Source organism: Gymnoscopelus microlampas (genome assembly GCF_963454915.1).
Source record: "Gymnoscopelus microlampas genome assembly, chromosome: 20".
In the NCBI taxonomy this organism is placed as follows: domain Eukaryota; kingdom Metazoa; phylum Chordata; class Actinopteri; order Myctophiformes; family Myctophidae; genus Gymnoscopelus; species Gymnoscopelus microlampas.
Genome location: NC_139957.1, coordinates 29516194 through 29532649, shown reverse-complemented (window position 1 = coordinate 29532649; position 16456 = coordinate 29516194). Strand labels below are relative to the sequence as shown.

The 16456-nt window shown below is 45.0% G+C and overlaps 1 protein-coding gene across 1 annotated transcript in view; it reads right to left on the bottom strand.

Moving 5' to 3' along the window:
• Positions 1-42: 42 nt before the first annotated feature.
• Positions 43-16456, bottom strand: part of ltk (leukocyte receptor tyrosine kinase) — an 87750-nt gene continuing 71336 nt past the window's right edge. The window contains 10 exon segments of the mRNA XM_084045745.1: positions 43-3615; positions 3919-4009; positions 4793-4927; positions 5458-5559; positions 6095-6187; positions 7092-7189; positions 7593-7722; positions 11308-11372; positions 11955-12045; positions 13784-13970. Coding sequence (XP_083901871.1) covers positions 2497-3615; positions 3919-4009; positions 4793-4927; positions 5458-5559; positions 6095-6187; positions 7092-7189; positions 7593-7722; positions 11308-11372; positions 11955-12045; positions 13784-13970 — 2111 coding nt within the window. The 3' untranslated portion in view covers positions 43-2496.

The window sequence follows — 16456 nt, the reverse complement described above, 5'->3', positions numbered from 1 at the left end:
TTTGGGGCAAAATATGTGTAAATGAAAAGGTGATATTGCATAGAGTTTATAATTTTAGCTCAGTCAAGTAGAGCCACAACAAATGTAATGACAAAAGTGATACAGCAAGAAAGTTTCCAATTCAATGTCAAATGAACTTGAGAAATAAAATGTACCAGAAAACATCCTAGACTGTACCTAGTGACCAAGGATGTGGTTGACTGCTGTTTAAGCAAAAAAATATGTTTTAACGTTTTAAATGCCTTGGTATGTAGAACATTACTTCTTAGGCAACTAGGCCCACTCCCAAAAGCTGTACTAAAGTTAGTATGAAGTGGACTGCCACTGTATGCTAAAATAACAACCAATGAAATAACAACCAATGGAAATACTTACCTGTAAGCATACAAGCCTTCAAAACCCTAATGAAAAATCTATCTAATATGTTCTGTCAAACACAATAAAATAAGCCCCCTACTCCCTCCAAAACAAATCACCACCACCTTCAAAGTGGTCAAATTACAATAAGTTCAACACATTAATACTGACTAAAAGTTCTCACTGTTTAATCTTTGATTATAAATTGAGATACCCACAACATCCTGTGTAGTATGTCAAACATTACTGTCTCCCCCTGTTGAGTAAGAATAGGTACTGCAGGCAGCAGTAACCAATGGCAGTGATCAACTACAAACTGACCCTCAATAAAAACACGCACACATACATTATATATATATATATATTGATACATTATCAATATATGAGATAACATAAAATGGCTACAAATGTATCAGGTTAGTCAAATATAAATACGCTTACAGAGAAGGAAGACTTGCTTACAGGCTGTCAGGGTCATACTGTACTGCTAGTCTCCTGTGTGGCCTGAGCTGCACTTCCTCTCACCTACGGTCCAAAGTGAATATATTAGTAATTGCAAACATGGGACATTTTGAAAAGGAAAGAAAAAAAAACACGATTCTGTAAACCTAATAAAATTATAATAAAAGTTTTCCGAAAACGGCATCAGTAGCTTAAACATGAATGTCTTTTCACATGAATGAGAGCGATTTAAGCGTTGGTCAAGGGTGAGCAGTTATACCACTACACCTAATACTGTAAGCTCCAAAAATACTCACACTAAACACACTAAAATCCTCAGCGTTCATTTATCCAGTTGTAACTCAGAGATTGTATGTGTGTTTATAATGTACACTTAGAGTTAAGGGAAACCTTGCAGATTTTGAACCTAAATTGTTCTCATGTGAGGAGATCAATACTATGGTAAACGGAAAATACCCCCATGTCTTCTGTGTATTTCTCCACAAAATGTTGACATCGCGAAACCTTGACTTCGTCAAACAAGGCATTTCATGTCATCGAGCATACAGAATTCTGTATGGCCGATGATGAAAAAAAAAAACACTGATGATTTGACTGTGTAGCGGTAGTGAATGACATGACACATTCATTATTTAAGGACTTATGTCAATATGGATCATTCACTGCACTTTGTACAACACAACTACTTCATATTATTGAATGGCAAAGGAAAACAGGCATGGAGACACTCTTCCTCCTGGCTCAAGTGTTTGTGGAAGGATATAATTACATTCCTGCGCTACACTGGAAACTATAACTGATTATTCACAACAAGCACAGCAACAAAAAATGCTGGGAACGGAGTCCAGCTGAAGGGGCTGGTCTTCATGAAAGCCATGTCCAGTAATATGGACCCTTAGGAAAGTGATGGAAGTACCTGGAGGTGTTCCAGTGATTCAGTCAATTCAAGTCAGTGCTCTGCTACCAGTGTTCTGGAGGCCCAGGGTGTGGGCCTCCACTCCAGTGTCGTCTTTTCGCAATCACAGTGTGAGTGTGTGTGTGTGTGTGTGTGTGTGTGTGTGTGTGTGTGTGTGTGTGTGTGTGTGTGTGTGTGTGTGTGTGTACTGTATACACTACTATACTTGTGAGGGACAAATGTAAATGAATTAGAGAAATAGACATTGTTACGACCGTTCTCCTGGGTCTCAGAAGATAAATGGTGGTTTTATGGCGTGCCAGTGTCATGCACCGAAAATAGCAGATCCACAAACTCACAACGTTACGGTTTAAAAATGGCAAAATAAAATGTCTTAATGGCATTCCTAATGTCCTATTCCTAAAATCAAAAATGTTGAAGTCCTCACACAAGTATAGTAGTAATACAAACGTGTGTGTGTGTGTGTGTGTGTGTGTGTGTGTGTGTGTGTGTGTGTGTGTGTGTGTGTGTGCGTGCGTGCGTGCGTGCGTGCGTGCGTGCGCTCCAGCATTTTTAGGAACTCATTACTACTCATTCTGTGGCCCTTGGCATCACGGTGGACCCCCTGCGGTCAGAGTATTTGTTCTTCGTTCTCCAGGCGTCCAGTTTCAGTTGGCATGTAAATCCGTAGTGTTACAGCATGTACGTTACAGAATTCCAGAGCTCTAATTTCAATGGAAATCCCCGGTGGGGGCGGTGGTCGGGTAGGGTTGAGTTGCTTGCTACACAGGCGTGACGCTAAGGTCTTCAGACAGAGAGAAGCCAGAGTCTCTGTCCCGTGTGGGTTTCTCTGGCTTGGTGTGTCGCCTCACGTCTTCGTGGCCGTAGCTGGCGTGGCGTTTCAGCAGCAGCTTAGGCATACCGGCGGCGGAGGAGTTGGTGTGGAGGCCCAGCCCCAGGCCAGACACCGAGGAGAAGCTGGGCACGGAGCTGGCACTCGCTCCGGCTTCCGGTGCTTTGGGCATCACTAAGGGCAGGCTCTCCGCCTCGTAGCTCTGCTCGTCATAGGCGTAGTTGACGTTGCCACAGGGGAAGCTCTGGAGCTTAGCCAGGTCCATGACAGCTGCTGTGGGGCCTGCGGTGGCGGCACTGGTGCCCCCTGCAGGGGCCTTGCGGGAGGACAGGCTTGAGGTAGCTGGAGCCTGGCTGGACGGGGCCGGGGAGGAGGAAGGGCAGACGGTAGAGGGGCTGAGGTGGGCCATGTTGCCCCCGCTGTCACACCCAGCCTCTGCACCACACTCTGAGGCCGGGTTGCAAGGCGTAGAGACCTGAGAGGTGGAGGTTGTGGATGTCGACAAGGAAGAGGGGCTTGAAAGAGGCATGGACTGAGTGTGAGCCAGCGCCTTCTTCCCCCTGCTGAAGCTCTCCAGCACCCAGGAGCCATACGTGGGGTTCCACAGGTTCTTGGTCTTGTTCTTCAGCCTCTGGCTCCCCGAGGAGGAGCTGTTTCTGGAGCAGGGTCGGTGGTGGAGGGGCTCCGGGTGGAGCCAGGATCCTGCTGGACACACCCCCGCTGCCGCTGCTGATGCCGGCAAGCCAGGGGCTGGTACAGGCTCGGCCCAAGACGGCTCCAACGCCTCGCGGTAGGACGTGACTTCCTGGTGTACGTGCTGGGTCCTCTGGAGGAGCAGGCGGGGCTTGGTGGGCTGTGGGGGAAGTGTGGCGGGACCCAGGCCCAGGGAGGACGGGCCCAGCTGGGACGAGGGGTCCTGGGGAACAGGATGAGATGCCAGAAGCGGGGTGAGGCTGCTAGAGGTGTGTTCAGAAGGACGGATCACACCCTCTTCCTCCACGGTGGGACTGTATTCTATTGGCAGGGGGGTGTTGATCACATCTGGATCCTGGTAGAGAGAGGAACGGAGATCATTTGTAGATGCAACACTGCTGTACAATTAAATATAAAATAGAGCTTAAGTGCGTAGTATGACTAATCGATAGTCGTCATGAAAACATATTGTCGGTTCGTTGATATATAACAAATAAAGAATTTGCTAAGAAATTTGCTTCCCGATTATTTGATTAATCGAAAAATATATCAATAGAATAATTGCTAAGATAGCTGCAGCCCTAAGATACATATCGTATACATTTTGAGCAATTTGAAAGTGTATTTTCAGCACAATGACAGTAAATGTGTAATGTACCTGAGTGCAGTAGTTGATCCTCTCCAGGATGGTGGAGAAGTTGGGTCTGTGTTCTGGACAGTGCTGCCAACACTGGGTCATGATCCGATAGCTGCAGTACATCACAGTACATGACAGTTCAGATACACAGCTCAAGGCTGTTGTTTAAGTCAGTGGTTCTGAACATGTATATCGTCGCTGTCAGGCAGAAACCTCTTATCTCCATATTTGAACTTTTTGTGTTTTTTTCCCGAAAATGAATGCCTTACTTTTTTTTTTTTAAAGGTATTTTTTGGGCCTTTTCTGCCTTTATTGATAGGATAGTAGGCTGACAGGAAATGGGGAGAGAGATGGGGGAATGACATACAGCAAAGGTCGTCGGGATCGGGAGTCGAAACTGCGACGCACTGTCAAGCTGGATTACCAGCATGTGGTATGCGCCTGGACCGCTAGGCCAGCGGACGCCCATGAATGCCTTACTTGATCATACTACAGTGTCACACAGAAGCACCAAAAGTAGCAGATCCACACGCTTGAAACGCGGTGCAAAGCGACGCGTTTCGAGCTTGTAGATCTGCTACCTTTGAATTTGAATCCTGAAAAGTAACGGTTTTGGACATAGACAGAGACGATAAAACACGTCTGTATACAGAATACTCAAAACACTTGCCGAAGGTAGTGAGGCAACTGTAAAAATGGGTCACGTTTGACACAATGAGAGTTAAATGAACACTCTAGATTTTGCTTCATACACAGTAAAACCTTCAATGGTAATTTATCCATTTACACAATTGTAACCAAATGGGCTCTTAGTTACGGGTCCATTTGGTTACATTTGTACACCCTCAGAGAGTTAAAGGAACCCTTTACAGTGTAACGTATTGCAGGTACTCACACAGGCCCTGGACAGCCCTTAGGAGGGTCCATCCTGCCACCACTGGTGACAAATTCCAGCACCTCCTGGTTGGTCTTGCAGGGATACGGCATGTATCCCAAAGAGAGAATCTCCCACAGCAATACTCCAAACGACCTGCAGGGAGAGACACACATCAAGGGAACAGAGTTGAGGCTGTGTGTGTGTGTGTGTGTGTGTGTGTGTGTGTGTGTGTGTGTGTGTGTGTGTGTGTGTGTGTGTGTGTGTGTGTGTGTGTGTGTGTGTGTGTGTGTGTGTGTGTGTGTGTGTGTGTGTGTGTGTGTGTGTGTGTGTGTGTGTGTGTGCACGAGTTGCTATTGTATATTAGAGCAGTGGTTCCCGGCCTTTTCTGGTTCAGGGCCCACTCGAAAATGGGTGGGCCGAATGCATTTTCACACCATGTTTATTTTATTTTCAAAGGGACTAACGTAGCATATTTCAAGTTCCTATTTATCAGTGTCACAATTATTTTTTTTAAAGAAAGTTAATTATTACATTTATTTTTACATTATGTTTTTAATATTAATGTTATGCCATCAATAAAGTCTTAGTGTTTTGCAGATTATTTGGGGGCCCACTTGCAAGGCCCTCCAGTGGGCCCCAGCCCACAGGTTGGGAGCCACTGTATTAAGATGTATTTATTATACCATGTATCAGTCTTGCAGGTGAAAATGCCTTCCATAAAGGCTTCCGGTGGCATCCATTTGACTGGCAGCATGGCACGACCTCCTTTTCTATAATAGCTGGCTCTGAGGAGGAAAAGCAATGCTATCATTATTAGAGAATGGACATTTATTATCAGCCAGGGGAAGAGAAGAGGTAAATATCACAAGGCCATGAACTATATAAGTACATTTAGAAGCGAGCCCTGTGGAGGAAAATTAGATAGCTTTTCAACCGACTCTTATTTACCATAATCAATCCACTGCTGCCTGGACTGTTGTCGCCATGAGACTCCCGAGACATGAATCATTAGCAGTAGCCATAGCCCTACAGCCTGATTTATCCACTTAAACCCCAGCATCCGTATTGTGGGGAAAGCTTTCATTGAAAATAGCAGATTGACAAGCTCACAACGTGCTGTACTTAAAGTACCGAAAGTAAAAATTATAAAAATCCTTTGAAAATAGTAGATCGGCTGTTTTCAAATGTATATAGGGCTGAAGTGGTTAATGTATGTTTTGTTATAATAATCAAAATCAAAATAAGTACAGTACTTGAGTAAATGTACTTAGTTACTTTACACCATTGGCCAGCATGAGGCTACAGATGTAGCGCGCTCACCTGTATATATCTCGTGCCATGCCAAAGTCACCTATCTTTGCCACTCTGTCTGGCCCGGGGCACGTCAACAGACAGTTCCTGGCAGCGATGTCTCTGAAACACACACACACACACACACACACACACACACACACACACACACACACACACACACACACACACACACACACACACACACACACACACACACACACACACACACACACACACACACACACACACACACACACACACACACGTATGTGTTTAGGGCAGTGGTTCTCGGGGTGGGGTCTGGGGACGCTCAGATTTCCTTGGGGGATTCCAAATGGATACTTATACAGGTCTGTAAGTCTGAGAGTGTACAAATGGAACCAAACGGACCCTTATGAACGTTTGGTTCCATTTTACAATCTCAGAGTTATGGGGGTCCTTGAAATTTGCTTTGAGAACAACTGGTTTAGGGAAAGAGAAATGGAGTATTTGGGCCCAAGTGGATCAGATTTGGATTTTGGTTAGTTCAAAACATAAAAACAGGATTGGGTTCACTTTGATATTCAATCTGTGATCATAAACTTATCTCAAGAAACATTAATTTAATAAGAAATATAAGCTTGATGTTTGAAATAAAATCTGATCCACTTGGACAGGGAATAAACAAATTGAACTGCTGCTTTTACAGCTGATGGCTGCTCAGGTGGCTCTGATGAGTCAGAGTGCATGGGTGGTAGCTGTGTTAATTGTTAATGACATTAATAACTTCAAAGACATGTCCTCACGCCTTAACTGCACAACACAACACTTCAGTGTCAAACGAGCCAGCTTCACTGTCACAGCATCTCCAGCAATCAAAAATAGACAATCAACGTGTAGGTGATTCTCCCTTTTCAAAAAGGCAATTGTTGTGAGCCTGCGAGTGAAGTGGCTGTCCTCACGATTCAAATAATAGAGAGTGGAGGACGGGGACTGGGGGACGGCGTGGATGGGGGGGTTTAGGGGAATAGAAGGAGGGTCCAACCTGTGTATGAAGTGGTTCTCCTCCAGGTAGCGACAGCCAAAGGCGATGTCTCTAGCCATATGCAACAGCTCCAGCATGGTGAGAGAGGAGGCCTGGCACTGCACACGCAAACAACATATTGTCATTATGTTGGATGGAAACCTTGTATGTCTAAAACTGTTACTTTACAGGAAATGGGAACAAAATGACCTGTGTTCCAATGGAACTATCTGACTGTTTGCAACAACTTTTGACAATTGATTGTCAATTGTCCCCCATCCTGATGAAAACAACTGTGTTTCGTCAGTTGTTTTCATCAGGATGGGGGACAATTATTTTAGCACTAACACCTAGTGACTGCAACTTTCAACAGAACAGAACAAACATCTATGTAAGCACTCAAAACAAGTGTTATTATTTTAACTGTGGTGACAACCGGGACAGTGTTTTAGAGAAATTTATTGGGACTTGGGACAGCCATAGAGGTGGCCACGCGTCCCGGCCTGGCCCAGGTAGACATACCGCACGTGGTCGGTTCTGTCTCAGGAAGGTCTTCATGTCTCCCCCAGTCATCAGCTCTAACAGGATGAAACGAGGTAGAATCTGCAGACTGACTCCAATGCAACGAACAATGTTCTGGTGGCTGAACTTACTGCATGGACATGGAGAATAAAGCATGGATTAGCAAGACGTGTGTGTGTGTGTGTGTGTGTGTGTGTGTGTGTGTGTGTGTGTGTGTGTGTGTGTGTGTGTGTGTGTGTGTGTGTGTGTGTGTGTGTGTGTGTGTGTGTGTGTGTGTGTGTGTGTGTGTAAAGGTCGTCGGGATCGGGAGGCTAGGCCAGCGGGCACCCCGAATACATATATTTTTAAAGCAAACATTTTTAACTCAAATCTTTGCTTCTGTGGGGGTCCCTGGAACAATATATTTTGAGATGGGGTTGGCGACCAAGTACATATCATTTTGGGGGTCCTTGACATGAAAATGGCACCACTGATGATTGTTTTCACTGTTTTCAACTGCACTCTTTTTTTGGGCTTTGTCCTGAATACTCTTATGAGTTTTTTTTTGGTTAAATGTATTCAAATGTACTTCAATAATGTGTCCTTTGCTTGATGTTTAATGACAAGTACATTGAATCACCTTGTTGTTGAAATGTGGTGTACAAATAAACTTGCCTTGCCTTTATTTCATATTATGAGAACCTTTAAACCCTATAGTCTATCTGGACTAATATATCACCAGGCAAAAAGAAACCTGTGTGGTAGTAGACATACAGTAGTGTCATAATAATGTTGTAGCTTTACAAGGACTTCACAAGGTGTCATAATACTGAGGACCTAGTACATAAAATATACATAAATATAGTATACTAGAGTTTCGGGGGGCTACGCCCCCCGAAACCCCAGCCGCGCACGGGGCCCAGCGTGGGTGCGTGTATATTGGGGTACCCAAATCGCCGGGGTAAAAGTGTCCAAAAGGAAAAAAAAAAAAAAAAAAAAAATTGGAAAAAATGTTAATAGTGATTGTTACTTTGGTGGTCCGCGGACCCCCTGGTGGTCCGCCGACCCCTGTGAGTGTTGGGAACCCCGGGGACCCCCCTGGAACATGGCGGAGCCCTTCGGCATTTTTTTTTTTTTTCATGGACGGTTTGCTTGTTTCTGTCGCTTGTTTTTTAAAACCTGGCAGCAAACTTGGCAACCCGACTGACATCACTGACCTATCCTTGGTATTTGTACTTCCGGGTTGCATAATGATGACATCACTGTCGAGTCCTGTGGTGTCATGAACCTAGGCAGGTTTGTTTACCACATTAGCCTGGGCAGCGTGCTGTGCTGTGGCCGACTGGCCGTGGCTGTTTGTTTTTGTGTTTGGGATGAACATGGCACGTGAAGGACGGACATATTGTGATCGAGACATGAGTGAAGTGAAAGTAACGGCCTGGGTGGAACAAAGGAGGTACGTAAGAAGGGGGGGGGGGTTGAAGCAAAGGAGCTGTGTGTGTGGTGTTGTGGAGGACATGGGCAGAGTGCAATGGCGGCCGCTCGTGTTGTTTCGGCGAAACCCGTCGCCGTGCGGTGTCGGTGGTGTGCACGGTAAACGGTACGAAGCTGCCTCCCCTTCCGTTTTGTCCGACATTTGGTGAGTAGAATTAATTATGTTGCGCGGTGGAAAAGGTGTAGTGAGCAATGAGATGTCCCCTACGCGACGCGTAAATTCAGCGCGGCCGCCGTGGCGAGTGAGTTGGCGACATGTGGTCTGGCGGTGCGTTGTTTATTCGATAACAGAGCTGTGGGGTGTCGCACCGAGGGTGCGGAAGTCGCTCGCCATTTATATAGTTAGATAGTCTCTGTCGGGTGGAAACCTCATACATCCAAAACTGTGAAAAAATACAGCAAAGGTAGCAGATCGACAAGCTCAAAACAATCATGTAGACTAGTATGCTAGTATGATCAAGTAGGGCATTCATTTACGAAAAACGGTTATCCAGAATATGGAGATAAGAGGTTTCTGCCCTACAGCAACGACATAAAAAAGGCATGAGATGATGTGCATTAAGAATTTGGCTGCTTTGAATAGGTTCTGAGCAATGCCCCATAATGCACTCTGTGTATCATTTCATAGGCAGTGTAGACAGAAAGGAAGCTAAGGGCAGAGGGGAAGCAGGGACATAATGTACTGCATTATCCAGTCTGCTACCTGCGCACACATTTGCAGTGGGGTAAAGTAACTAAGTACATTTACTCAAGTACAGTACTTAAGTAAAATGTCAAGGCATTTCTTACTTTACTGGAGTATTTCCAATTTCCAATACTTTTACTTTTACTCCACTACACATCTCAGAGGAAAATAGAATTATTTGAAAACTTCAGTTACTAGTTACTTTGTAGATTTTGATTATTATTACCACTTCAGCCCTATATACATTTCGGCCATTTGAAAATAGCCGATCTAAAAGCTCACAATGCGTCGCATTGTTAGCTTGTAGATCTGCTATTTTCAAAAGGATATTTTATACATTTTATAAATTTGAAAACTTGTGAAATATAACATTCTGCATTATGGGTAGGGTACATTTTGATACCAATACTTTTGTACTTTTACTAAAGTAAATTTCAGACCAAATTCTGGACTTTTACTTGTAATAGAGTATTTCTAAATTGCAGTATTGATACTTTTACTTGAGTAAAAAGTATCTTTTTCCACCACCGCACATTTTACCCCCACTCTGATGGATGTTGATGACTGAGCTAACAAACAGCTCACCTATTGCTCTCTCACCTAATTTCTCTCTTTCACACACGCACGCACGCACACACACACACACACACACACACACACACACACACACACACACACACACACACACACACACACACACACACACACACACACACACACACACACACACACACACACACACACGTTTGTATTAATGTACTTGTGTGAGGACATCAATATTTTAGGACAGTAATTGTAGAAATACTACAAGCTATCTTAATTGTTTTTAAAACCATAAAACAAAACATTTTCTTGTTAGGACCAGGAAAATGGTCCTAAATATTTCTACTATACTTGTGGGAACGTGTGGGCCTAACAAGTATAGTAATATCATTATACAACGCACACACACACACACACACACACACACACACACACACACACACACACACACACACACACACACACACACACACACACACACACACACACACACACACACACACACACACACACACACACACACACACACACACACACACACACACACACTCTCACACACACACACACACACACACAGAGTGAATACTCTCTCTAACTCACTATAATAAACAACAGCTGAGGGGATGGATATGAAAACAAGCAAGCCATTGAGGAGAACACATTTGCTGTGGCCCTCGCACGCTGAGCCAGCGGACTGACGGTACGTATCTGTTTCTCTGTTGAGTCCTGTTTGGTGTGCCAGCTGCCTCACACATGTGAGAGAGACGCTAGGTCAGCAGTGTGTTGGTGTGTGCTTGAGCTGTGTTTGTGCTGTATATATATATGCTGTTTTTGAAAATGTTTGAAAGTATACAGTAGGGCTTAAGTGATTCAAACCAGGAAAAGATAATACGATATTATGATATCCAAAATCCCAGATGAATATTGAGTCTTATATCAGGATATCATTACAATATGGATAGTGTATATAATAATGTAGGCGGTGCAGAGGAAGTGTATGGCTGTGTTGCACACCTCATAATCAGAGCCTCCATCAGGAAGTCCATCTCATCCTGTTCAGAGCAGATCTCTGGAAGTGTCTGTGGAACACAGAGGAATAGAAAGACATGTTAAGAGGTGCGTGCGTGCGTGCGTGCGTGCGTGAATTTTCAGCATATTTGTGTGAACATTGCTAAGAGTCCAGACAGGGGTCAGGACTAATCAGCAGACTATTCAAGAACAGGCAGACCCATGTGGAGATAAGAAAAAACAGCTGATTTTCAGTCAGTTTACTTTACTTATCATGGATTTCTGGTCAAAGTTCTGTGACGGTAAACGATTGGTTTTCCATGTCATCGTTGCCTTTTTTTATGCCGTACCAGTGATGATTACAAAATGTTAATGGAACCCACCAGCTACCTGGATCACATCAGAACAAAGCCGGAATTCTGTCAAACTCCAAGACACCGCATCGGTGTGAAGGCGTTAGAAAAGGTTGTAATCTAATATCCTTTCGTTCTAGAAGCGTGACCTTTAGATCAGACAGATGAGTGCGTGTGCGATGTGACGTTGTTTACTGGGTAATGTCACGTAATGAATAGTACTCCCACACCATGTGAGGTGCTCTCATCTAACACCTAGAAATAAGCTGTCATCCTGTGAGTGTTGTGCAGTGAGCTGACCTTTATGGCCACCTGCATGGCGGTGTGGTCACTGTTCGTCCCCAGGACCTGGCCCTCGTACACTTCACCGAACGCACCATGGCCCAGAGCCCTGCCACAGGAAAGATATATTGATATACTGTATTGATCCTCCCGGGGGAAATGATGGTGTTATAACACAGCAGGCAACCAGCAATCAAGAGGCAAGCAAACATTCACGCAGGCTTTCATCCAACACACGCAACGTATATGTTACGGTTCATGTGGGAAACCAGTACAGACAAAGCGGAACGAGGTGCAATGTTTTTTCCGGCACGGGAGATTGGGGTCGGGCCGTGGCCGAGTCTCTTGGAGACTAGGCCCCTCGAGGGAAATGAAACACCCCCCGGCCGCCGGGGTAAAATAGCGGCAATTAGCTGACCCGGTTGGCACGGCAACCCCCCCACGGCCGCGACGCGTGGCCAAAAACAAGCGCTTCTCGTTGAAGCTGAGCCCAACTGAACTGGTTTCTCTCTCTCTCTCACACACACACGGATAGAGTCAGGGATAGAGACAGAGAGAGTGATAAGCTTGTGCTGGCTGGACACTTTATTCTTCCCTAGGGATGATACGGCAGCTGACCAATCATCACAAGCTAAAGCAGTATATTCTCTGCTTTACAGCAGCTGAATACATAAATGTAAGCTAAGACCCATCATGAGCTGTCACCACGGGCGACCTCGCTATTTAACACATTCCCTGCCAGAGTTTATTCATAAGGTACTCACCCACTGCCAGCGTTTTTGAGTTTTATAGCCTTTTGAACCGTTCACAAAAAAATTATATCCATTAAAATCCGCGATCGGATGGTGTTTATAAACAGCAACGACGGACGTACGAGCCCTCATAATGTTTACACTTTTTTTTTCTTTTTCTTCTTCTGTGGTATCAGCGGCTAAAAGAGGCTGCAAACGTCATATCCGTTTGGCTGTGACGTGGCTGTGACGTTTCCCCACCGGCCATCTTAGATTAGCTTAGCCTCCGATCGGCTATCAGATCGTTTTTAAACACAAAGAGGATAACCGTTCGTCGATCAAAGAAAAGAAAATACAACCGGAGCTTACCATTCGTTTTTTAAACCGTGTGAAAACCATGATCTTTAGCCAAAACCAGGGAAAAACTGTTTTTTCAAGATAAAAAACGAACCGGAAACGGTTGTCGGAAATTTTCTCATAGGATGGGTCGGAAGCGTCATGGGAAAAAAAAAAAAAATCAAGGATGGTACCAAACATTTTTTTTTTCGTTATCAAACCACATAAAAAGACGATCCCGAGATATCTCGGGATACGCAGGTAACGGGTGGATTTAATGTCCCGAGATATCTCGGGATTGGCAGTATATGTGTTAATGAAGTCACCATGTCAAAAATGTAAGAAACTTGGCCACCAAACACGGTTACTACAGATGGTTTGGTAAAATGAATGGCTGAGGAGACACTGGAGTTTATCCAGATGAAAACTAACCAAAACACAGAGTGGGAAACAGTAACTTGCAAAGGTTCACAGACTGGCTGTGAAATGGGGAGGCGGTCCTGCCAGCCGCACCTGTATTTTCAGCCAACTCCCTCCACACAGTGTTGGGGAATCCCAGCAGGACTAGCATTTCATTTGCCAGAGCAGTTCCTCATTGACAGTAATGTTAATCTATTCATTCAATTTATGTTGATCAAATGCAATTCTGTCATTGTATTTTCTAATGAATAAGGTTGGGTTTGTGATAAAACAAATTATCACCCGTGGCCAATGCTGGGAGATAAACTATGGGGTTTATGGTGGAAGTCATATCGCCCAGCCCTAGCTGTTGCATTGCACCTGAGCAGTGTGATGTTCTTGCGTGGCACTTCCTTCAGTTCACTGAGAGAGGCAGCCTTCCCTGCAAAGCAGTAGTTGGGGTTGTAGTCGGTCATGATGGTGGACGAGCGGATCTTGCTCAGCTTGTACTCGGGGCTCTGAAGACGCACCCTCACCGCATGGAGCTGGTTCTTCTTGCGGTAGTAAACTAGAGAGACGGAAAGAGAGAGCAGGAGAGAAATGGAAATTTCACTTAGTGGCCCTGAAAACCCTTTTAAAAACATAACCCCAACTGTAGCCATGATCCTTGACCTGTAAGTACTACAAGTTCTAGCGGCAGTTTCCTGATTACGTACAGGAACAGTAACCCAAGGAGCGGTCAAATACAAGTAGCATCACAATGGCGTATGCCTGGTCCCTGATAGGATTTGATCTGGGACCAGTGAAGTACTGTGATATAGGCATTGCCATAATAAATGTATACAATAAAGTACCACTTTCCAGCATTTAAGAACATGATGATGGTACGACGTAGAAAACTTAGCCGGGAAATAGCTGGACTCGTCGACACACCAGAGATAACATTGTCCTCGCCAGTCTAATTGAAGCTCATTCATTCTGAGCACATCCCTGGCACTCCCGTACAATCATCCTTGCACTTAAATCACAATGAATAGGGAATTGCGCCACAGCGCACCATTGACCTCTCGTTGCTTACTGCTCCTGGACCATCTTGCACCCAGTGAGTTTGGACTCACCCTCCATGGAGGCGGCCCGCGTCCCCGATGCAAGTGGGTAGTCTGCCAGGGAGGGGCGCTGCGTGCAGGTAAGAGGAGGTTGCCCTTTGCCGTCGAGCCATCGCCCGGTGCAGACGCCAGGGACTCGGCGGTGGGGGGGTGGGGGTTCGGGGATGGCGGAGGGGGGGGGGGTGGGGGGGGCAGGAGGAAGAGGAGGGAGGTTGGGGAGGAATGGAGGAAGAGGAGGAGGAGGAAGAAGATGCAGAGACGGGGCGCCCAGGGAACAGACTACCTCCCTGCATGGGGGAGAGCTCAGGTGAAGAGACACCATTAACCTGTAGACTGGAGATCTCTGAGTGTGTGTGTGTGTGTGTGTGTGTGTGTGTGTGTGTGTGTGTGTGTGTGTGTGTGTGTGTGTGTGTGTGTGTGTGTGTGTGTGTGTGTGTGTGTGTGTGTGTGTGTGTGTGTGTGTCAGTATCAGTCAATTTTATTTCGGGCCATTTAAAAGAGCAGATATACATACATACAGTTAAAGGAGGAGTTCACCCAAAAATGACATATTTTCTATCAATTGCACACCCCATGAAGCCTTGAATTCATGGATTTATTTTTGTTTTTGTGGCATTCCTAAGCCAGTAATTTGATGACCGGGTGTGTATCCGATAGGAGACACAAATAATCTACTTTGTGTCTCCTACCGGATACATTAGCCGGTAGGAGACGGGAATCAAATTATTGGCTTAGGAATGCCACAAAAACAAAAATAAATCCATAGATTCAAGGCTTCATGGGGTGTGCAATTGATAGAAAATAAGTCATTTTTTGGGTGAACTACTCCTTTAAGTCCACCAATGTTAGTGGCATCAAAAAGGTGTAGGATGAAGCCGAGGCTTATTTTGCCTAAAATTTTGAAAAGTAACAAAGGTGTGTGTGTGTGTGTGTGTGTGTGTGTGTGTGTGTGTGTGTGTGTGTGTGTGTGTGTGTGTGTGTGTGTGTGTGTGTGTGTGTGTGTGTGTGTGTGTGTGTGTGTGTGTGTGTGTGTGTGTGTGTGTGTGTGTGTGTGTGTGTGTGTGTGTGTGTGTGTGTGTACACGTGCACTGTGCATGAATTACTATACATGGTGCGGTTACCAGTGTGTGTGTGTGTGTGTGTGTGTGTGTGTGTGTGTGTGTGTGTGTGTGTGTGTGTGTGTGTGTGTGTGTGTGTGTGTGTGTATATATTCATCTTTTATTACTTCCCTGCGTGGGGGAGGGGGGGAGGCTTGCAGAGGATGATAAGCTTGCGGTAATTGGTCAGCTGCTGTAGTGTCCCTACGGAAAATATGGCAGCTGGCCAATCAGAGCAAGCTTATAGTACCTCTGCACGCTGAACTGTCACCGTGTCAATAATGAAAACAGCAACCTTCGAAGGCGCACAGAATGGTGATGCTGGATGTGTTTTTACTTAGCCAACTCCCTCTCCACACCGATGGGAAATCCCAGTGGGACTATACCATTGTATTCACAGAGGTAGTTCCTCATTGAAAATAACAATCTATATATTAATTAAAGTGTTGATTAAGTACTATTTTCTTGTCTTTGTGAATAAATAGGCTATGGGTATGTGATCAACAAATTATCATCAGGTATTCGTTATTGCAACGACAAAAAAAACCCAGTAATAATCTATTTATGCAGTATACATGCACAGGTTCGCTCGGTAGGGGGTGGGTTATACTTTGCACTTCATGTCTCAGTGTGCAGCAAAGAAGGTCACCTATGACATGTGAAAGGATATGAGGAGGCACATACACCTTGATTCGCAACAGGCTACTCATGTCACAGAATGTGTAGGTCTAGCATAGCAGACCCCCTGTACACCAATCCTCCGTGTGTGTGTGTGTGTGTGTGTGTGTGTGTGTGTGTGTGTGTGTGTGTGTGTGTGTGTGTGTGTGTGTGTGTGTGTGTGTGTGTGTGTG